The sequence below is a fragment of the Drosophila ficusphila genome, unplaced genomic scaffold (genome assembly GCF_018152265.1).
Source record: "Drosophila ficusphila isolate 14025-0441.05 unplaced genomic scaffold, ASM1815226v1 contig_198, whole genome shotgun sequence".
Classification (NCBI taxonomy): domain Eukaryota; kingdom Metazoa; phylum Arthropoda; class Insecta; order Diptera; family Drosophilidae; genus Drosophila; species Drosophila ficusphila.
The window spans coordinates 6,300,815-6,322,806 of record NW_025064092.1 but is presented as its reverse complement, the minus strand read 5'-3'; the positions used below and the strand labels follow the sequence as shown (position 1 = coordinate 6,322,806).

The window sequence follows — 21,992 nt, the reverse complement described above, 5'->3', positions numbered from 1 at the left end:
TGGCGCAATTTTAGTTAAATTTTTTTAGGAATTTTTATTGTTTATGGACATGCGCCTGTTGCGCTCCGCCGTATTGCGAGTATACTCGGAAGTGGAAGCAGAAGGACCAGCAGGAGCAGAGGATCCCCCGCCAGAGGAGCTGCTGGCCGAGATTGCCGGTGACTCTGCGTCACGTACGCTTCCTCAACTATGTGGTCCTCCAAGATCCTGGCGTGCAAGGGGTTGCCCTGGACGCCCTGAGCGAAATCTACAGGCTGGACTTTGCCCAGAGAGCCGAGAAGTTTTCCAGATTCCGGGACTATCGATTATGGCAAGCGCGTCTTGAGAAGCTCTGCAGGGAGGCCATCGTCTCCGGAATGTACACGGCGGATTCGGCTTTCCTGGAGGACAAATATGGTGTACCTCTGCCTTTGGTTTAGGTGAAATACCACCTCAAAATGCAAAAGGATGCGGGAAGAAGTAGAAGAGGTAGCTAACAAGTGAGTAATCAAATTACCTATTATTTTGTGTAAATAAACATTACCTTTAACTATCCCTCTGAAGGACCGAACGAATCTTGGAATCTGGTTAATCCTAAAAATCTGGCCATTTGGAAGGACAAGGCGATAAGAAGTCGAAAGGTCTAAGATTTTCCACTAACAATGTCCTAAAAAGTAGCTAGTTTAATGAAGATACTTAACAAGTAAATAATCAATACAAAAAACAAACTGTACAATTTTTCCAAATAGAAGATCTCCAGAAATAAATGGATGTTATTTAAAGTTGAACTTAATGTTACTATTTTTAAATAAATATTTAATATGAATTCTAATGAATATTTATTGTAAGTCCCTTTTAAACGACTCTCCTAATCAAAAAAGATTGTGATAGCCAACAGAAAACATTAAAAACGCACATAAATAATATCAAAAAATGTACAATGTTTTGTCTGCAACAGGATCATCTGTAATATAAAATTGAAATATTAAATAGTAGTTAGAGATATGGAAAATCGAGTGAAATAACCAATATTACTATGGATTTAATCCCTTATTAAAATGTATCTTAAGCAATTAAACGTAGAAGATTATATGTTTTTGGACTGGACTGTCAGTAACTCAAATAGAGCCGTGCAGATAACTAACAAATTAAGAGTTATACTCTAATTGATTTCTTTAAAATGTATTAATAAGTAGGGCGAAATGCAAGAGGAAAACTTTAAATAAAATGTAAAAAAATAAGAGGCAGAAAGATTTCCATATTTTGTAACATGTTTTCTTTACATTTAAACTGAGGTTAAGTTTTTAAGTAGAGTTTCCTAATTTATTGTTTAAGACCAACAACATTTAATCCGTCTAAAGTAACATAGTAAATAAAGTAGAGTAGAAAGTAGATGTTCTGAAAAGTAGTCAATTGGAATTAATTCAGCGAGTAACCCACGCTTTCGAAGCATTGCAATCAGTAAAAAGTATTTAAAAGTTCTTTACTAAATTTATTTAGATCACTATCAAGTCAAAAAGCTATACACGAATTATTAACGGTTTTAGTAGGTGGTTCTGCCAACTCGAGGCAGATTTGAACTTAAATGCAAATCATGAACTTGTGCCAGTGGACAGTTTGTTTGGTAGTGGATTTTATTTCCAATCAAAATCGATTTGACCTTGAGTTGGCAGAGCCACTCACGACAAAAATAAGATCGCAAATACAAGCTTAAATTAACGGTTTTATCTAAATATACACTATTCATTTATGTCGGATCCAAATGATATATTCCGTGTTTATCCGTTTGTAGGAAAAAAATTTTCAAAAAAAAAAGAACCTCGGGAACCATTAAAGCTAGAGAAGTGGAATATCCCAATCGAAGTTGTGGGAAACCATCGCTTTAATAACTTATTCCATTCAGTAAATAATATAATCCATAATCTTGATGAAAATGCTTAACAGTTCTTTAAAATTGTGGTGAAGTCATGACAGTTTGCGGTTTTTAAAGAATGCAAACCCTACCAGAATTGTACTTAAAACTAATTACATTTAAAAGCTAGTCTGTTTAGCAGTATCCTTTCTTTCTTACCATTTTAAGAAGCAATATGTTTTGCAATTTAATGCGGCTTTCGTTCGCCGGTTCGTCTTTAATATATATATATATATATATTTGTTTTTTTTGTTGTGCTTAAAAGCCGACAAATTAGTAAAAAAATCTTAAATACAATCATTATTTTTAAAAGTAATTTCAATAAATAATTATTCGTTTAAATACAATTATATTTTAATGGCTTAGTCACAAACATTAAGACATTTTGTTTAATTTCAACGCTTTTCAAATGCTCTATTTACATGTGTGTTCCTCGAGTACTTTTGTACAAACTTTACATTTAACCTGGCAACACCAGTGAAACTTGCAATTGCAGCGCTCCTTAACGATAATGTTTTTCGTATTATAGCCCCGTCCGCAGCAGAGTATGGCACAGCTGTCCAGGCCCGAGGAGTTCTTCCGACAGACGCGTCCGTGTGTTCCTGGCCAGTGCAGCATGTAGCTGGTGCGGCACCAGTCCGGGCTCTCATCGATGTAGATCAGATCGTGGGCGGTCGGCACCTTGAACGGCAAGTCCTTCACCTGGAGACGTCCGCGCTTGTTGATCTTCACCTTGGTGGCACCCTCGTACTTCTCGCGCAAGTAGTCGCCGATCTCCCGAATGGATGAGAGCTGCTGCCAGCAGGTGATCAGGCTGCAGGACCCGGAGACGCCGTGGCACTTGCACGTTATCCTTGTCTTTTTGATCACCGCCCGACGGCCGGCCTCGTTGTTGTGCAAGTTCATCAGGCTCCTGGCCTTGGCCGTTGAGGAGCTGCGATAGAGGATGCCGTCCCTGTTCCGCTGGAATGCCGGCTCATCGGCGGCCCTCTGGTTTTTTCTCTTCTTCTTACGCGGCTGCTCCCCCTTGAAGATCTTCGAGTTGACAATCTCCTGGTTGATCTTCTCCTGCAACTTGATCCTCTCCTTCTCGTCGATCTTCGATGTGAGTATCTCCTTGGTGATGCGCTGCTGCAGTTCCAATAAGTGCTGATCAAAGTTTTCGCTGAGGAACTGATTGTTATCAGCTTCTTGGCTTTTTCTGCTGACGTTCTTTGCGGCGGTGGCGGTGGCGGCGTTGGCGGCGGCGGCGGCCAACGCTGTGTCGTTTTTCACATCCACATTGGCGTCATCGGAATGCATTCGATTCTTATTGTTCTCGTCGCGAGCCCGCTTTCTTTTGATGCCGCGCGTCTCGCGGTTCGTCTCCTTCTCCCGCGAGTCAATGAAGTCCGTTGCGAACTTGTAGGCAAACTCCAGATTGTCGCCGCAACCGCCCCAGTTCCAGTCGTCGTGGAGCTGCTTGGGTCGCGGACCCCGGGAGCAGCTGCAGGATGCCAGCTGGCCATCGCGACAGGCGCGGGCTATGAAGCTGGTCACCGTGGCGGCGGCCAAAGCATGGATGAAGGCCATTTCCGGGGCGGCCAAACTGGTCATCGGACCGAAGACCGTGTCATCGTTGGTGGTGCTGCAGTTCCAGCGGCGATTCTTGAACTGAAACTGGCACTCCTGGATGGCCGCTCGAGCCCCACGACTTATGGCCGGCATAACGCTCGTGTGCTTCACACACTGCTTCTTCTGGCTCTCGCTCAACCCGTAGACGCTATAGCAATTGCTCGGATTAAGATCGATTCGCTCGGAGTACGCACTTACGGTCGGAGTTGGACTGGCCGCCCCGGCTCCTGCTCCTGCTCCGTGCTCCTCCATGTTCTTGATCAGAAAATCCCTTTCGTTGGCCACGCCCGCGGAGGTCATGACAACGTCGTGCTTAAAGTAATCGGTCGCGGAGGTGTTGTTCTCCATGGACACTTGGATGTAGTCGGGCATTATCTTCCTGCTGCTGCTCGGCGGCGAGCGTTCCACGCGGGATAGGAGCTCCCCGTCCGATGCCTCGGAATGTACTTTAAAGGAGTCGGGAATTTCGATGGAGACGGCAAAGCGTCTGGTGTTGTTGATCGTCTGGATGAAGGGCTCGAAGCGGGGCTGGATGTACTCCGACTGGCCGCGGAACCACTCGTCCCGCTCCCGCTGCCTCTGCTGCTCCTCCCGCCGCCGCTGGCGTATGCACTTTGGCGACTCCGGATTGCGCAGGCACGGCGGACGCTTGGTGGTCCGCGGCGGCGCAGGTGGTGCCCCCACCTTGGGCAGGTTTATCGTGGTGGTCGGAATGGGCTCTATCGAAGCTATGGATGGCACCACTTCGGGCTGGGTATCGTTGAGCAGGATCACCTGCGGCTCGGTGGCGCTCTTTTTGGTGTCCACCTGCTTGGGCGAGGATGCGGACTGATTGTTCCGCTTCTCCTCGTTCTGGTAGTAACCACCGAGGGGCTTCTGCTGGCTGGGCACCTTGGTGGTTGGCGGGGCAATGGGTGCCGAATACTGGAGTATGGGTCGCTGCGGACGTTTCGCATTCGTGGGCTGACTGCCCGCCGATGACTTGTCCTTGTCCTTCTGCAGACTGGGAAACTTGACGAACTTGGACTCGAAGTTCGAGTTCGTCTGCGTCATGTTGTGCAAGAAGAGTATGTGCTTCTTGAGATCGTCGATGTTGGAGGTGGGATCGCCCTCCAGTTGCGCCATCGCCGCCGATGGCACCCGCTGCATTTGCGGCAAAGCGGATGGGATCGGGGTCGTTGCGGTGGTGGTGGCCACCCAACGGGGATCTGGGGAGACATTCTTCAGTGCCATGGGCACTATAAACTTGCGATCTTCATCGGTGAGACTGGCTGGCAGGCCATTCTCGTCCGTATCCTCGTCGAGCAGTATGATCTGCTTCTGGTCCATTTCCTCCTGTATCGGGTGAATGGGACGAGAGGTAATGTTTGGTGGATCGAATACCAGTCTTTTGGTGAGATCGGCCTTAACAAACCCGGTCTCAGAGTCTCGCAGGTCGACGGGCTTTATGAACGTGCCCAGCTTGCGGAGGCCCTCTTGATGCATATACGCCTGCTCGTCCTTCGTTATGTTGAGCGGAATACTGGAGTTGGCCAGCTGCTCCTCCTGGCTGCCGAACTCAATGAACGGCGATTTGAGGCCGAGGCAGATCCATGTCGGCACGCCTTGCAGCCCAACTGTGGCCGCTGTGGCTGTGGCATAGGCCCTTGCTGCCAGCAGCGAAATACACATTGCACGCAAGAGGAGCCACCACAATACCAAGTGCTTATTTTTGGAGAAAATCATCATTTTGTTGTTGTTGTTGTTGTTTTTTGTGCTACTGTGGTTATTATTGTTGTTGTTACTATTGTTGCTGTTACTGTTGTTGTTGTTTTTGTTGTTGTTGCTATTGTTGTTGTGGTTGTGTTGTGATTTTCGGACAGCGGACTCGCGCTTCTCCTTTTCCCGTTATTTCGCTGCTGCTGATGGATTTGTATTGGGTGAAAAATTTTTGTTTCTCGATATCACAACAAAATCGATTCGATTTGCTTTTTTGTCCGCCACTTTCAGTTAGTTATAATTTCAAGTCCACGAATTTGAAACAGATTCGTTTGCCCCTGGTGGCCGCTGCTTATCATCCGTTTCCAGTTCATGTATACGCAGAGAATTTGTAAAATAATAAAGTGAGAACTGGATTTGTGCATAGTATGTATAGTATGTGTGTATGCATGTATACAATCAACCACAACCGCATCGAGGCACGAACGAACTCGCGACGACGCAATCCACCCTCCACGAAAAATTGTAAACAACTGAAACTGAAACTGAAGAACTCGTTCGGCATTTAAGTCTTTCGAGGCAGCCAGCCCAACACGGGCACAACGGGCAACAACGTTCGACACACGTTCAACTCGACACGGGGCAACAATACAAGCGCAGCGACAACGGAGTCCACAAATGTTGCCGTCTACGAGCAACCACCGAAACCACCACCACTTTTACGAATTTTCATCGTGACGAATGTTGGTGCAACATGTTGCGTGAAACTCCACTCCGAAAACGGTCACGCAAGTGCGATAGTCGATATCGTATCGATACTAGTATCGGAGTTTGGAATGCATTATTTTTGCATTACAGTCATTAATATCAATAAACCTTCCGCTAAGTCAAAATAATCCTTTGCTGTTCTCATGCCAAGTTTATTCTATTTTTCACCAACTTAAATATTACGGCATAAGCAACAATCGATAACGCATCGATACATAAAATGTTGCGTGGAGCTCCATTGTTACTCCACAATTTACATTCACATACAAAACTCCACATTACCTCATTAATAACACAAGAGAGAGAGGGAGAGAGAGGGACCCATTTATGGAGTAGTATATCAACATTCATGAACAAGTCAGCATTACCTTATGATAAGTCAAATAGATCGTTTTGTTTTTTATATATGTACTTATATTCACCTCTATAACAAAGTAACATAACACAGACATTTTATTTCATCAACTGTTAAACTGTTAAAAAAAACACGCTACAAAAACCTTATTAAATTTTATGCCAAAATGTTAAATTATCTTCTCCTTGTTTTTGTTTATTTACAAACGACTGTTTTTATTTAAAACAGATTCACTTCTTCAAGTTTTGGAATACGTATTGTCTCTTACAACTTAAACCGAAAAGAAATTTTTAAACGTCGCGAATATATTTTTCCGAATTTTTACAGAACTACTTCAAGGATTAATATAGTTTTATATACAATAAAAATCAAAAGTATTTACTTAATACAGCTCCTTAAAATTGATTAGATCACACAGCGATATAATTATGAAACCCATCCACATTATATAAAATAATAATAATAATAATAGTACCACCCATAAGTACATAAGAGCCAAATAAATACAGTATTAAAATCCAATTCATTTATTTGGCTATTTGGGCATTCACAGCCTGTTATTTACATAAAAAGAATTTTCGAAGACACTCTCTATTCGAAATACTGTTTACAGTTATTTACAGGGCTTTCTCTTGCGACTTACGGACTAGGTTGTAATAAATAAAATCACGGAATCCCGAAACGGGATCGAAACAAAAACGGAAACGCAACGCAAGGGAACGAATCCTAATGCTGCATCTTGTTGGCTCTGGCCACAGTGAGGGAGCTGCCGATGCGACGTCGATCGTAGAAGGGTTCGGGCTGCTCCAGAGCTCCAATGGCGGTCACCGCAGCGAAACTGGATCCCGCCGGCTCCTCGTAGAGTTCATGACCCACCTGGCCGAGGAAGTCGGTAATACTGCTGTCCACTTCCTGTTCGTAGCTCACACGCATCGGAGCCAACTGGTGGTGCAAACGGCCATTGTTCACCGCAGCGGTGAGGGACTCGCCACGAAGCAGGTACTTCAGGATCACCTGAAAGGAGCGATAATCACTTTATAAGAATTATCCCACTAATTGGGGCTACCGTGAAGCACTCACAGCTGCCACACTCGTTGTGATGCGAGTGCCACCTGCTGCTCCGACCAGCAGTCGCACGTTGCCGTCCTGGTCCACAATTATGGCCGGGCTCATCGAGGACATGGGTCGCTTGCCCGGATAAATGTAATTGGCCGGCGAGGCGGGCAACCCGAAGCCATTCACCACGCCCGGCGTGGAGAAGTCGTCCATCTCGTCGTTCAGGATGATCCCCGTCTGCGTTGAGGCCACCTTGGCGCCAAAACTAAGGGTGGAGGTAAAACAATTGAGTTACTACAACGTAAAGGTAATGGTTTTTCTACCTGAAAAATATTATCTCATAACCTACCAACGAACATTAGAACTTCATCACCAATTAATTGATATGTTTAGGAATCAAATATTGATAATAGTATCACAACTTCATAGTTACAAATCTTTTAAGAACACAACTCAATTTTTTCGATTTCGTTTAGATGTAATCCTAAGTGCAGATAATACAAAATTGATATCAATTAATTATTCAAAAAATATATCTTCAATATATGAATAACTTTATTGTAATATCCACTAAAAGGAAAACGTTTTAACAAAGATATATTAAAATATCAAAATTATGTGACTCGTAAATTTTTGAAACTTTTCATTTGTAAATGAAATAGGAGCATTATAGTTATGTATTTCATCTGGGAAACTCTAGAATGTTCTTCGTGATCTTTAAGATACTAACGAAAAGATTAAATGTAGCGAATAGTGTGATGAAAATAAGTTGCAAGTCAGAGCTCTGTAAAAATCTTGGGTTTTAACTGAATTAAAATTTAGAGTTGACAGATAAAGACTCATTCTCAAATGAACTACTAATTAATAATCATCGTTGTAAATTGTATAATAAATATGTAGGTAGAGTTATCTATGCAATAGTCATTAAAGAAAACTGTCCATGGGTTTTTAACGGAATAAAAATATACAATTTGCAGGTAAATCCTATTCTCAACTCAACCACTAATTACTAATAATCGTTATAAATTTAAAGATATTTATGTAGTTATCTGTTTACTAAGTCTTAAAAAAATCACGTATTCATGGGATTTTAACTGAATAAAAATGTACAATTTGCAGATAAAGATCCTTTCTCAACCTAACTAATAACCTTTATAAATTTAATAATATTTATATAGTCATCTAGTCACTAGTTGTTGAAAGATAAACTCAACTCTATGGGGTTTTAACTTAATAAAATTTGCAGATAAGAGCCCATTCCCAACTCAATTACTTGTTATTAATAATTGTTATAAATTTAATAATATTTATATAGGTCTGTACTCACTAGTTGTTGATGGTGCTGGTGATGGAGACGGCGTCGCCGTTGGTGGCCAGGACGTTCATGTGGGCGGTGCCGTGGTCCTCCTCCACGGTGAAATTGGCGCCGTAGTAGAGGTAATCCTGCGAGGTGCTGTCGTCGTGGATGAGCTGCCGGATGCTGTCGAGGAACTCCGGCTGGAGCATCTTCTCCAGCGTGGCATTGATGGCCTCACCGCTCACCGGATCCTCGTAGAGATCGCCCAGATGGGTTCGCTGCCCATAGGCGTGCTTGAAGGCCTCCACGGCGCGCTGCCAGTAGATCTGCTCGTTCTCCGTGTTCAGCTCGGCCATCAGGTTCAGGATGAAGGCCAAAACGGGCCCACTGCTGGGCATCGGTGTGGAGTACAGGGTGTAGCTGCCACTCACGTTGGCTGCCACATGGCCATCGCTGTCCCAGCGCACCTTGAAGTCCCGAAGATCCTGCTCCGTGATGATTCCACCCATTTTTTGGATATCCTCAACGAACTTGCGACCCGTCTCGCCGCCATCGTAGATCTCCTTGGCTCCATTCTCGGCGATCCTCTCCAGCGTGTCCGCCAGTGCCGGACGCTTCATGTAGTCGCCCTCGACGAAGGGCTCTTGGTTCTCGTTGAGGAACACCGAAGACAGTCCCGGATCCGCTCGGATGTTCTCCAACTTTTGTTGGATGGCCGAGGCCAAGTAGCGGGAGACAACGTGACCCTCGCGGGCCAATTTGATGGCCGGCTGGAAGAGTCGCTTCCATGGGAGGATTCCGTACTTCCGATGCATCTCCCAGTAGCCGAGAATCTCACCTGGCACCGCTCCCGCCGTCGCACCCGTGATCTCCGACTGGCCGATAAACATATCCTTGTGCGCCGCCGCCGGAGCGGATTCCCTGGCAATCAGAGTCTCCACTTTTCGGGTTCTCCTCGTGTAGATGGTGGCCACAAAGCCGCCTCCGATTCCCATGGAGTGCGGGAGCAGCAAGCCCTCGCAGAGGAGCGTTGCAATCGAGGCATCCACGGCGGAACCGCCATCGGTCAGGACATCTCCTCCCACCGCTGCACACCCAATGCCATTGGACACGACGGCGCCGCTGATGTAGCTCGAGTTCCGATTCCGGAGACCAAAGACCAGGCCCAAGGTCAGAGCCGTGACCATCAGGGCCGCCAGGAGCAGCCACAGAAAGAGCTTCTTGCCGCAGACCAGCCTGCAAGCAAAGACGGAGATTCCATCAGCAATCGATCATCATCCGCGATCCGAGATCGCCATCGGACCCTCGAGACTGAAGAGCTCGAGGACCTGGTTCTGAAGAGCTCGAGTGGAGCGGTGGCGGCGCTGCCGATTAGCTTTGATTTCGAGACGCCGCTATCGGAACGAAAGCGAACCGCCGAGTCATTGGGGTCCGCTCCGAAATAGGAAATACCCTGCTATATTTGTCAGTCTTATCGAGGAAAACATCTTCTTATTTACGGCTGATCAATGAACAATCAAAGCTAGTGCGCTGTCTTTAACTTTAAGTACGCCAACAAGGGTCCCTTGAAAAAGTTATCAAACTAAATAAAGATACAAGATCTTTAAGGATCCGAATTCAATTCGAGCCAAATCAACTTTTCCAATTATATTTTTATTATAATATAAACATTTTTGTGTGTAAATTCAATGATTTGTTTAGCTTACTAAAGCATAGTTAAAATATGATCTATAAACGTAACTTACTAACCCAATTTTGGTCCATTTTCATGAATGATTTGAGATGATTTGCAGAAAACCAAATCTCGTAAAACCATTATTGAGAACTGGAATCGTTGCGATTCGCAAGGTAAACAAAGGAGAGGGATTAGATTAAGGTGGAATTCTCCAGTGTGATAGCAAGGACTGTAATCTGCGGCCATTGAAGCCCAGTTAAATCAAATTAGCCAAATCATTGCGATCGATCTATCTGGAAACCAGGTGAATGGAAACCAATTGGCTGCAGTAGCTCCCCCACTTGAGGCACTATCTTTTACGTGTGAGTGATTGCCCTGCTGGGTGGAGTGTCCCATGACAAAGGGATTTCTGGGCGATGTCCCCCCAAGATGGCAGTGTCCATCGTACCGGATGAGTCCCGGGCATACCTTTCGTCCGCGGAGAGGGTGATCACGACTGGCTTATCTATATGGCAGTGCTATCCGATAAGAAGCAAGCACGCATGCCCATAAAAATGCCAAAACCAAGATCGTAAAACTCAAGCGCTATTAACAGGCAATTTTCTATAATTAACGTAGATTTCTCAGGGGGGAAAGTCGCGAGCACTTCGATTTAGTGCCTGGTCATGGGCAAAAAACGCCTCCTCCTCGCCGTACATTTCGATTTGATATGGGCCACAACGATACGATCGATTATCGCGAACCGTCTGCAGATTGTAATCCTCGAGGGGCACTTTCCAAAGAACAATTTCCGCCCAATCATCCCAGAAGCCGAACCGCCCCATCTGCATATTATAACGTTGGTATAGTGCGATAAGAGTGCGATTCATTCAGGTTCTTCGGATTCGGACTGCCCTTACGATACGCTAATGCCATATATGCTATATAGTTGCTTTATGGCTTTCGGTAGCATTTCTAATGCCTCCAATTGATTGTGTGCCGCCAAACGGGTGACTTAATTGCCAATGGGTCCTTCGATAAGCCAGGCGGTTCGGATTAAAGCCCCATTATCCAACCGTCTTTATCAAGGTGGATTTTCGGAATGTCAAAGTCGAGAAATTGTTAAGTTTTATGGAGATGGGTCTTTCAACCATAAAAAATAAAAAAATAATGAGTGTGGGGGCACTTGTGTATGAAGCGATCTTTAAACAACTGATAAAAAGTGATCAAATTGTTTACGGACCTCAAGTGGGAGCTGTTATATGGTTGAGTACTCGAGCGGGATCAAGATATAGAAAATAATGTATATGTTTTACACAACAGGATATTGATCATATCATGCCTAATTTCTGGTTAAGATAGTCTTTGATTTATTTAGGATGACACCTAGAGATTTTTATACAATCCAACAATTCAATAAACAATATTTTCTTTTCTAAGTTATTTTTAGAATAATATTGGATTTAATTATGTGCAAGGGAGAAACAGATTTGTATTTAATGCAATAAAGAAATATACTTGTATTCTTCTAATTAGTTTTTCCCAGTGAGCTATTGAAAAGAATCTCTCGGGATGCCAAGTGATAAGATACCCTGTGATCTTCGCTGGAGTACAGAATAAAAACATCTTTTAATTACAGAATCTATCGGTGTTTTGGATCTCTGGTACAGCCGGTGAAACACTTTCAATCAGAACAGAAACACACATTTCTATTTATCAGTTTCTCGGGCATATATGCCCCGTCATCCAAATCGAATCGTGTTTACCGCAAAAAGCAAAGATAAGTCTTGTGTGACGTTTTGTGGAAGGAACGAAAGTCATCCTTGGCCGATTGCCAGGTGTAACTAAAGTTGTACGATGGGGTTTTGTATTTTTATAGCGTCTAAAGTCGGTTTGCGTTATTCCCACCGATAATTACGCTGTGGTTTCCCTGGTTGGAATTATGCAAATTTATTGGCGGGTCGCGGGTAAAAGGCGAACAGAAAAAACCAGTTTCTATCGCGTTGGCTATTAGCGTCCAACGAAATTAACCAACCAGCAAATCATTCCCCTAATTGTCGCACTCAATGGCAATGCTCCGCCGAAGGGGGCCTCCTAAATTCCATTGGCAAGTGTTATCCCAATCTTATCGCGCCATATCCATAAAACCCGGAGCCTGTCAATGATCCGAGCTGAATGAATGCGCCTCAAGAATTCCCGTGTTTTCTTCGGCATTCATATATAGTATGTACCTAATTCCCCATTTTAGCAGGCCATATCTCAGCCAAGTACAATATCTTATAGGGCGTCGTAAAACGAGGGGCAATCAAGTGCTAAACCCGATAATTGCCGACTTTCGACAAGTTTGATAAACTGCGAGCCCAGTTGAATAATGGCATTGTGCAGAATTCTTAATAACAAATTCAAGCCCATGACGCATTTGGGATCCAAAGATTTTCGATACAGTGGCAGTCAACAAAATGGCATTTTGTTGTCCACACGACAAATACGATGTCTTATAGACCAATTAAGATCACTTGGCTGATAAACAATTTGCTGATATCGTACGAAGAAGCTATTAATTAGTGAACTAATAGTTTTTACATGCTTTGAGAAATGATCTTTTCTGTCACAATGTTGCCTTTTGGAAAATTACTGCCTTGCAAAAAATAAATTACAGAACAGATAGATAAAAAACTGATGCATTAACAATTATTTTTTTACGGCATATGTTTAAAGTGGCGAACTAATGTAATTTAGTAGGTTTTTGCAAAACTTAGTGTTTACACAAGTGGAACCTCTATAATTAATCGGTTTTGTGCCTATAGGCAAAAACGTGTAATATGTTTGAAATTTACTCACTGGGAAAGCAATAAAAAATGAGTAATTTGCAGGAACAAAAAACAGTAATATCTCTATTTAACTGACACTTGGGCTTGTGGCCACTGAGCCACTAGTTTTTTGACCCCGATTGTTTGCAAAAGGCCTGTTGGCTTAATGCTGAATAGTGTTTTCTTGCTTCACTTCATATTTGCACAAATGATACACGAAATGTCACACAATGCGATTTGTCTGATATTAATTGCAATGTCAGGGTCCAGCTAGCACATAATATAGATATTGAGCTGGCCAATTATTTTACTATATAGGTATTGAAAAGCTACAACGGAGAAGCCTATAATTATACTATTCTTATATAGTGATTAAAAGTAATTTAATTTGGTTTTTGAATGAATTAAAATTTAAGTAGTAAATTATTCAAAATATTCAAACATATTATTATTTAATTGTTGATAACATTTTTTTTTACAAGTTTCACTCTTAATAACTCGAGTTACGGAAGCCCAACTGTATATGCAAAATATCTCCCGTTACTTGTGACCATTCTTACCTCATTTTACGTGATTTGGGCAGCGAGTGGTATATTTACACCAAATTAATATTGGGGAGCGAAACCGGCAAAAGTTGCAAGCCTTGGCCACAAAACACAGAAACACAGAAAAACAAAGAGTCTCGAAAAAGCACGGAAAAAAATATGAACAACAGAGGAAAGAAGTGATCTGCGCTTTTGGGCGGCTATGCAATAATGTAATTCTCCGTTCTCCGTTCGGTTCCAGCAGCTCCCGCCTTGGAGCACAGTTACGATCGACTGATGGCTCCAATCCGCTCGAGCCGCACCACATCGACTCTCTTTCGATGCTAACTGTATTCCCTGCACACGACCCATCGAAAGAGCGAAAGAGATAGCGCCCGAGTGTTGTACCGGCGCAGAAAGAGCGGTACAGCGGGAGAGCGGGAGAGCAGGTGCGTCGGAGAGCGGGTGAGCTGGAGAGCAGGTGTGAGCGGTCGGCTTTGAGCTTGACCGCCAAAGCTCGGGCGGCAAGGTAAAGCAGGTGACGCAGTGGTCGTGCGTGCATTGCCATTGAGATGCTCCAATCGTATCGGGAGTTCGCAATAAATATATATATATCGATACCCAAATATCGCAGGGATTTTGAAGGCCATTTTCGAGAGCAAGTTTCTTGCAATTCAAAAAACGAAAAAATAAAATAAACTTAAATATAATATATCAATACAAAGCTTGCCAAGAATTCTTGAATTTTATTCTTGTATGTTTATATTAAGTCAGCTTAATAATAATTGATGTGTTCCTAAACCTTTCCGGATTTGGGGAAGAAAGTTATATAAAACTAACCGGGTTTTTTCTAGAGCTGTTATTTTACAATACAGTGCAATATTCAAAGGTTTCAACTGGAGTGTTTTTTTTTTTTGAGTTCCCTCTCCAGGACAAAATGAACTTTTTTGCTGTTTAAGTAAGCTATAAATAAACAAGCTGTTCCTAATTTTTACGTACTAAAACAACAAACTTAACATACTAAAATAGCTTTTTATTACATTGTCATTTAAGCTTGAAGACTTTCAATTTAGTTACATTTTTTTCGCAGAAAATTGATTGTGATTATTCAACGCCAGAGTAATTGGATCTTCCCAGAAAACATGTAGGTCTCCTTGTCATTGTTCTGTGTTCAGATATATGAGCTATAAAATATATACTTCATTTGAAAGTTTTCTGGATATTTTCCTGGTTATTGGAAGCAAGCGTTGGTTCTGTGTTCGGTGGCATCTGGCGGTGGTTTCAGGTGGGGATTAACGCCATCGCTCGTGAGTCGTCGACGACTGCATGACGGTCTTGTGGAGGAGCTGCTGCTGCATCAGCGAATGCTTCGCCATGCTGGCCAAATTGCCGTGATGTCGATGGGAGTGCTGCTGGGCCTTCTGGAAACTGGGCAGCGGCGCCTTCTTCTCATGGGCCAATTCCGTGAAGGCCAACTTGCGGCGCTGCTGCGGCGAAATCTTCTTGCAATGGCACAGCAGATGGATGTGGAGAGTGCGCTCCAGGTCGAACTTCCGGTCACAGAACTTGCACTGATTCGCGGCGGTCAAGGTGGTGCTGCTCTCCCGCTGCTGCCGTCCGCGGAAGCGGATCTTAAAGTCATCGCTGTGGGTGTGCCGATGGGCGCCCAACAGCGAGCGGATGTGGAACTTGGCACCGCAGACGCCGCACGAGTAGCTGGGCAGATGGTGATCATGGGCGTAGCTACTCAGCGGCTTCAGCTGCAGTCGTCCCATATCTCCATCCTGATCCTCCTCCTGCAGGTCAGCCGTCTTGTTCGTTCCGCTCGAGGTTCGATGGGCGGCCAGCAGAGCCGCCATTTCAGCTGCCTCGGCCACGTAATCCCGGGGAGTCAGTCCATTGCGGCGCGGAGATTCCAGGTACACTGTGGATAAATGTGTTAATAGTGCTGTTATAAAATAGTGTTACTAAGCATTCAGATTTTTGTGAAATTTAAAGCAAAAAGTCAAACTATTGTATCAACATTTTTTGAGCTTTACTTGTATTATTCTAAAGACTTAAAAATAAAAAGATATACATATTTCCAGGCTAGATATATATTTAACCAGATGTGGCTTATGCTAAAGTATTGCTATCATATAGGCAAATTACCAAATATTTTACATATATATAACTCTCAAGATAATATAGAAAACTTTAAGACCCAGTTAACAAAACTGTGCACCATATAAACTGATCGTTTTTGTGGTGTATAGTAAGCCTTAAAAATATGAGGTAGTACATAGTTACTCTGGCTATAATAATTCTTTAAATTATTCAGGAGAATAGCTTTCAACAATTTCCAACTAACGACACAATTTTTTTCTTGTAATCTCCGATATTATAAAGTATTTCAATAATTCAAGGCTGTATACCAAGTTTCGTGGCTCCAAAGTTAGTTACGGATAAGGACTCCTGAATCCTGGATTGTCCACTCACCGTTATAACCACCGCGATTTCGCTTCTCGTACTTTTCCGCCTTCTCCTGCAAAGATTCCTCTTCGTTGGTGGTCTCTTTGGATGGCACCTTCGCCGGGTGCTTCTTGCGTTGCTTGCGTCGATTGCCACCTCCATGTCCTCCTGTGCCGCCGTTTCCCGCCCCGCCCCCAGCCACCGGTCCGCCCTTTTTCAGCGGACGAGGGGGAACGGTAACGCGGTTCGATTCGGACAGGTAGATCAGCTTGCGCTCCACCGCCTTGCGGGCGTTCTCCACCTCCGCCTCCACGAAGTCATGCGGCTGCATCTTGGATCGCACCTGCGCGTGGCGCTTGCCACGCTTCGCCTTTGTGGCCTTTTGCGGCTTGTTCATCTCGCGTGTGTGTGTGTGTGCGTATTTTGTAGCTTCAACTCGTTGTCAATCTTTGTAAAACTAATTCGGAATCGGTGGGGCTCAATCCTCGAATGAAACTAGGCACATGGTGTGCTGGGAAATTGTAATGTATCCGAGAAATCGGTCATTTCGTTAATTATTAAATGGTCTGAATCCAGAAAAACGAAAATTATTTGCATGTATGATTTATCCCAATAAGTGTGAATTTTGTTGTTTAAATTATAAACATTATCATTTTTAAAATAGAACAATTTTCCGAACAATAAAAAATATTAATGACCAAAAGCAGACTACACTATTTTGTTTGTAAAAGCCAATGACATACCTATATACGCATTATACATTTTACATTAATAAATCTCATAGCAACAAATTTTTATCAAAGGTATGTATATTATAATTTCGCTCAACATGACCTTAAGAAAAGGGTTTTTATAGAAACGGATAAAGATTTAAAAAAAAAGTATAAATTTTAATTCGTAGTGACGGTTAAACTAAAAAAAAAAGTTACTAAAACCTTACCCAAGATTCCCTCCATGGTTCGCGTCCGCAGTTAGAGGTTTTCGTTTTCGTTTCGACGGTCACATTGAGCACCGCGTGCAGTGAATTTTTTGGCTCGCAGCACAGAAAAAAAGCAGCTGAAAGCTGGAAAAAAGCAGCAGAATACGCCGTGCCGAAATAATAGAAACGCGCGCTCGCCATACAGACGATTGTCAAACGTTTGCTGTTTTTCATTTTGGGGCCCCGAATCCGGAATATGAGTGATACGCGCGAGCAGATTCTGGAGCAAATCAAAGTGCAAGGCGATCTCGTCCGTCAATTGAAAGCAGCGAAGGAGTCGAAGGAGAAGGTCAGTTTTTGGTTCCACTTCCAGTTGTCCCTCCGCCTCACCCGCCCCCTTCCAGTATCCAACGCACCCCCTTTGTGTGTGTACAATGGAATAAATGCAATTGTTGCTGTAACTTTTGGCCCTGCTTTCGTCATCAAATCAAACCCCATTCCCATATTTCATCAGATTCAAAGAAAAAGAAAACAAACTTATGCTGCGCTGGCATTTGAATCTTTTTCGGCGTTTTCTTTTTCTTTTTTTGGTTTCGCAGTCTAATTAGATTGAATGCAACAAACAAAAGAGTAACAAAAAAGGAAAATTAAAAGAGCGCGCAGACTTTCACATTACATTTGCACAATCGTGCCACTCTGTTGTTATTGTTGTCTCGCTCTGCCCAGTGGCAAAATGCACAGCTTCATTTTGCGCTAGTCTGCAAGTATGTTCTGCCTAGTGTTGGCAACTATCGCTTTTAAAAAGTAGCCAAATCCGAAATTAGGTTCTGCAAATTTAATTAAACCATTGGAAAACCTCTTTTAACCGAATATCAAATTTCGATGTATCTAAAACCTGTTCCACCTCGATGAGTAAAATACAAAATCAAATTGAAATCCTTATGTTTTAAAGCCGAGGAAGAATAAAACCTTATCTTTCCTTCTTCGAAAAGAAGAATTGTCCCACAAAATAGCTAAATTGGCAACTCTGTGTGTGTGTTCTATGACCGAGTGACTGACTAAAAAGAGAGCAAAAGAGAGTGACTGGTCAAACAGGAGGCATGTACAAAAGGCACATGGTGGTTATTGCGATTATATCAAAAACCTGCTAGACCACAAACCGATCCGAGTTATAATGACTGCAACATGTGATTTAGGCTATAAGGAATTCGCAGCTGAATGGGTTGCCATCACTTGCCATTTTTAGGTTTGCAAAATTGTTGTTTCATATAACTTTTGTATAATTTTAACTGTTTTAAAATTTTTATTTTGCACGCAAAATAATTATTTGAAATCATTACAAATGTTGTATTTCGGAATGTCCAGTTACAAATGAAATTGTTAACAATACGCTTAATATTACTTACAAATTTAACAAAGTGTTTGTGGTTTAGAATGATATATTGATTGTGTTTAAATTTTTATTGGTATCAGCAATAAAATATGAAAATTTACGATCAATAATCGTTTAATGGCTTTTGCATACGGTGGTAACCCTCAAAGTTATGACTGTGTCAGTGATGATGGCTGCCAGGATCAGCTGGCTAACGGAAACCTAGCTGTGTGTGTCCTTGAACTTTTGAGCTTTCATTAAACCGCGTCACTTTCCTGTTTTTGCGTTTCAAGTGCCCAAAAAAAGTGTTATTCAAATCACAAAAACTTGTTTCCCAAACGAGAAACAAAAAAAATTCAGCGCTGACGGTCAATGGAACGCAATATTGTAATTTTATTTTTTGTTGCTTCAGCTGCACACACACATATACACCTCATTATTTCTCACCAACACAAAATAGTTATAAAATAAGCAAAAAAAAAAATTATTGTTGTTGTTGTTTAATTAGGTTTGAAAAGTTGCAAAAGAAAGTTGTTGCAAAAGAGAAAAATATAATTAAGAAAGCAAAAACAAAAACACATGTTGCGTTCAATTGGCCGCCAGTGGCGCTGTAGTGCTGCGTTTCAGTGTGCAACGTTCCAGACGGCGCCCTCTGGCGGCGGGCGCCTCAACTCGTCCGGCGTTCCAGCCCAACAACAGCAACAACAACAGCCACAAAAACAACAACAAGCACAAGAACAACAACAACAAGAACAACTGCATCAGGTTAGCAACTAAGCATGCAAATATCCATTGTCCTTTTGTAAAGTGTGTCCCAAATCCTCTATTGCAGATCGATGAGGAAGTCTCCCGCCTGCTGGCCCTCAAGGCCAAACTGGGCGGAGATGCCCCGCCCGCCAATCAAAAGTTCACGCTGAAAACGCCCAAGGGCACCAGGGACTATGGTCCCCAGCAGATGACCTTGCGCCAAGGTGTCCTGGACAAGATCGTTCAGGTGTTCAAGCGCCACGGCGGCGAGGCCATCGATACGCCCGTTTTCGAACTAAAGGTGAGTTTACTTGGGCTTATAAAATAGGTTGGAAGTCCAAACTATTAAAGTTAGGAAGGAAGGGTATCATCAGGAAGGGTATCATCCTATCCGTAGACCTATAAATGTTGTACCTTTACTCACATTCCCATTCATCCAAACAGGAAGTGCTCACTGGCAAGTACGGCGAGGACTCAAAGCTGATCTATGACCTTAAGGACCAGGGCGGTGAGATCCTCTCGATGCGTTACGACTTGACCGTACCGCTGGCCCGTTATCTGGCGATGAACAAGATCTCGAGCATCAAGCGCTACCACATCGCCAAGGTCTATCGACGCGACAATCCGGCGATGACGAAGGGTCGCTATCGCGAGTTCTACCAGTGCGACTTCGACATCGCCGGCACCTACGATCCCATGCTGGCGGATGCCGAGTGCGTCAAGATCGTGTCAGAGATCCTGGACACCCTGGACATTGGGGATTATGTGATAAAGCTCAATCACCGCCAACTGCTGGACGGCATGTTCCAGGCGTGTGGAGTGCCGGCGGACAGCTTCCGCACCATTTGCTCGGCGGTGGACAAGTTAGACAAGGTGGGTTTACCCATTCAATTTAACTTATAAACCTGTGATTGGAATGAACTTTCTCTTGTTTTCAGTCCCCCTGGGCGGATGTGCGCAAGGAGATGGTAGAGGAGAAGGGCCTGGACGAGGCGGCCGCGGATCGAATTGGGGAGTACGTGCGACTGAGTGGCGGTGCCGAGCTGGTGGAACAGCTGCTGGCCGACGAGAAGCTGAAGGCTGTGCCCAATGCGGTCAAGGGGCTCGAAGGCATGCAGCTGCTGCTCAAGTACTGCTCCATTTTCGGACTGGAGAAGCGCGTTAGCTTCGATTTGAGCTTGGCCCGTGGGCTGGACTACTACACCGGTGTGATCTACGAGGGTGTGCTCAAGGGAGAGTCCGCCTCCGTGGCCTCGCCGGCGAAGACATCACAGCAGAACGGAGAGCAGGCGAGCAATGAGCCGGCCACCGTGGGATCCGTTGCAGGAGGAGGTCGCTACGACAATCTCGTTGGCATGTTCGATCCGCGTGGCAAGGCTGTTCCCTGTGTGGGCGTCTCCATTGGCGTGGAGCGCATCTTCTCGGTTCTCGAGGCGCGGGCTGCATCCAGTGGTTTGAAGCTGCGCACCAGCGACGTGGAGGTTTACGTGGCCTCCGCCCACAAGGGATTGCACGAGCAGCGACTGAAGGTTTTGAATCTGCTGTGGGATGCGGGCGTTAAGGTAGGTCCACCTCGTTTATCAAGAAGGTAATGCTAATCTCTAGTTTGTTGCAGGCGGAGCACTCTTACAAGCTGAACCCGAAGCTGCTGGTGCAGCTGCAGCACTGCGAGGAGCACCAGATACCCCTGGTGGTGGTTCTGGGCGATGCGGAGCTGGCACAGGGATTGGTGAAGCTGCGCGAGGTGACCACGCGCCAGGAGGCCAACGTTAAGCTGGAGGATTTGGCCACCGAAATCCGGCGACGGCAGCAGGCCGCCTAGGCTGTTCAACTTATACATTATTTTTTTTTTGGCACTGATATTAGCAACAGATTACCGCTCCCGCTCCTAATTTATGAACCATCCAGCATCAAGCATATATTTTTTGTTTCCTATTTTGTACGTTTTGTATTTATGGTGTCCTGGCCGGAGGCGCCGTGTGCTACTATGCTTAGGACTACAGTGTAACCATAGGAATAAGTGCGGACAACTTATACCAAAATGAACGCTAAAAAGAAACAAATAAACGCTAAAGCGACTCGCATTTAAGCCGGAAGCTATTGTTTTTTTGGGAACTTCACTTGAATAAATGTGATTAGCTTGAAAGTATTGAATATAGTAGATTAGTTTAATGATTAACGGAAGAAGTGCCTGAACTTATGCTTTGGAAACGTAAATCAAACTTCAAGAGGCACTGATCAGGTGATACTTTTAGGCATTTCTATTATTATTAAAAATCAGTTAAATACTTATTTTAAATCAATTATCGTTACGTATTAACTAAGATATGTATTCCCAATAAACTATTTATAACTAAACCGTAGGAGACTATTGAAGATAAAAGAGTTTTCTGATTATTAAGATATTTTCAGCAATAACTTGCCCCCTTTAAACAATTGTATTCCTTATTACCTTATTGTTATTCCTTATTTTAAGATGTAAAATACACCTTCAAAACCTCTAATGCCCGACTATTCCCTTGCAGAACTTTGAGGCCGAGGAGGAGTGCCAGCCCAGCCAAGATCGGAGTCAGCATAGCAATCGGGAGCAGCGCCGAGGCAGCGGAGCCGTCTGAAGCGGTGGCCAGCATGCCGGAGACACTGCCAGCGACTGCGACGGTGACCGCGTCGAGCATCGACTGCACCGTGGCGGTGCTCAAGGTGCCCACGCCCACCCTCCAGCTGCCGGAGGTGTGCAATCTGCAGAGCCTGGGGCTCATCATGGAGCCCAACAACATAAACATCGAGCTGAATCCCGCCGCCCTTGCCACGTCCTCTGGTGAACCAGTGGCGGAAT

The 21,992-nt window shown here is 44.0% G+C and overlaps 5 protein-coding genes across 7 annotated transcripts; 2 read left to right on the top strand and 3 right to left on the bottom strand.

Annotated features, from left to right (window-relative positions):
• The first annotated feature begins 49 nt into the window (after positions 1-49).
• LOC108088563 lies at positions 50-419 on the top strand. The gene is made up of 2 exons (XM_017186410.1): positions 50-173; positions 205-419. Exons 1-2 carry the CDS (start codon positions 50-52, stop codon positions 417-419), a joined length of 339 nt encoding a protein of 112 aa, XP_017041899.1.
• Positions 420-1,450: 1,031 nt separating this feature from the next.
• On the bottom strand, positions 1,451-6,061 carry LOC108088662 (protein Wnt-5). The gene has a single exon (XM_017186590.2). The coding sequence runs from the start codon at positions 5,231-5,233 to the stop codon at positions 2,306-2,308; it is 2,928 nt and encodes a 975-aa protein (XP_017042079.1). The 5' UTR covers positions 5,234-6,061; the 3' UTR covers positions 1,451-2,305.
• Positions 6,062-6,830: 769 nt separating this feature from the next.
• LOC108088663 (glutathione hydrolase 1 proenzyme) lies at positions 6,831-13,970 on the bottom strand. The gene is made up of 4 exons (XM_017186591.1): positions 13,704-13,970; positions 8,710-9,915; positions 7,407-7,647; positions 6,831-7,340 (listed from the first exon to the last, which is right to left on the bottom strand). The coding sequence occupies exons 1-4, from the start codon at positions 13,706-13,708 to the stop codon at positions 7,053-7,055; spliced, it is 1,740 nt and encodes a 579-aa protein (XP_017042080.1). The 5' UTR covers positions 13,709-13,970; the 3' UTR covers positions 6,831-7,052.
• A 709-nt stretch (positions 13,971-14,679) lies between these two features.
• Positions 14,680-16,616, bottom strand: LOC108088613. Its single transcript, XM_017186501.2, has 2 exons — positions 16,146-16,616; positions 14,680-15,591 (listed from the first exon to the last, which is right to left on the bottom strand). The coding sequence occupies exons 1-2, from the start codon at positions 16,513-16,515 to the stop codon at positions 14,960-14,962; spliced, it is 1,002 nt and encodes a 333-aa protein (XP_017041990.1). The 5' UTR covers positions 16,516-16,616; the 3' UTR covers positions 14,680-14,959.
• Positions 16,617-17,105: 489 nt separating this feature from the next.
• LOC108088610 (histidine--tRNA ligase, cytoplasmic) lies at positions 17,106-21,252 on the top strand. Of its 3 annotated transcripts, none has more exons than XM_017186495.2 (6): positions 17,106-17,386; positions 19,052-19,174; positions 19,242-19,457; positions 19,601-20,029; positions 20,095-20,718; positions 20,772-21,252. In XM_017186495.2, exons 1-6 carry the CDS (start codon positions 17,294-17,296, stop codon positions 20,976-20,978), a joined length of 1,692 nt encoding a protein of 563 aa, XP_017041984.1. In that variant the 5' UTR covers positions 17,106-17,293; the 3' UTR covers positions 20,979-21,252. The 3 variants fall into 3 exon arrangements, with proteins under 3 accessions (XP_017041984.1, XP_017041986.1, XP_017041987.1); XM_017186497.2 differs by having other exon boundaries at positions 18,918-19,174; XM_017186498.2 differs by lacking the exon at positions 19,052-19,174 and having other exon boundaries at positions 17,107-17,386.
• The last annotated feature ends 740 nt before the right edge of the window (positions 21,253-21,992 follow it).

Coding starts and splice junctions, on each gene's coding strand:
- LOC108088662 (XM_017186590.2), bottom strand. CDS start 5,233: ATGATGATTTTCTCCAAAAATAAGCACTTGGTATTGTGGTGGCTCCTC.
- LOC108088613 (XM_017186501.2), bottom strand. CDS start 16,515: ATGAACAAGCCGCAAAAGGCCACAAAGGCGAAGCGTGGCAAGCGCCAC. Junction 15,592..16,145: donor AAATCGCGGTGGTTATAACG/GTGAGTGGACAA, acceptor ATTTATCCACAG/TGTACCTGGAATCTCCGCGC.
- LOC108088663 (XM_017186591.1), bottom strand. Junction 7,648..8,709: donor ACCAGCACCATCAACAACTA/GTGAGTACAGAC, acceptor CTCCACCCTTAG/TTTTGGCGCCAAGGTGGCCT. Junction 7,341..7,406: donor TCACAACGAGTGTGGCAGCT/GTGAGTGCTTCA, acceptor CGCTCCTTTCAG/GTGATCCTGAAGTACCTGCT.
- LOC108088610 (XM_017186495.2), top strand. CDS start 17,294: ATGAGTGATACGCGCGAGCAGATTCTGGAGCAAATCAAAGTGCAAGGC. Junction 19,175..19,241: donor AACAAGAACAACTGCATCAG/GTTAGCAACTAA, acceptor CCTCTATTGCAG/ATCGATGAGGAAGTCTCCCG. Junction 19,458..19,600: donor CGCCCGTTTTCGAACTAAAG/GTGAGTTTACTT, acceptor TCATCCAAACAG/GAAGTGCTCACTGGCAAGTA.
- LOC108088563 (XM_017186410.1), top strand. CDS start 50: ATGCGCCTGTTGCGCTCCGCCGTATTGCGAGTATACTCGGAAGTGGAA. Junction 174..204: donor TGCCGGTGACTCTGCGTCAC/GTACGCTTCCTC, acceptor TGGTCCTCCAAG/ATCCTGGCGTGCAAGGGGTT.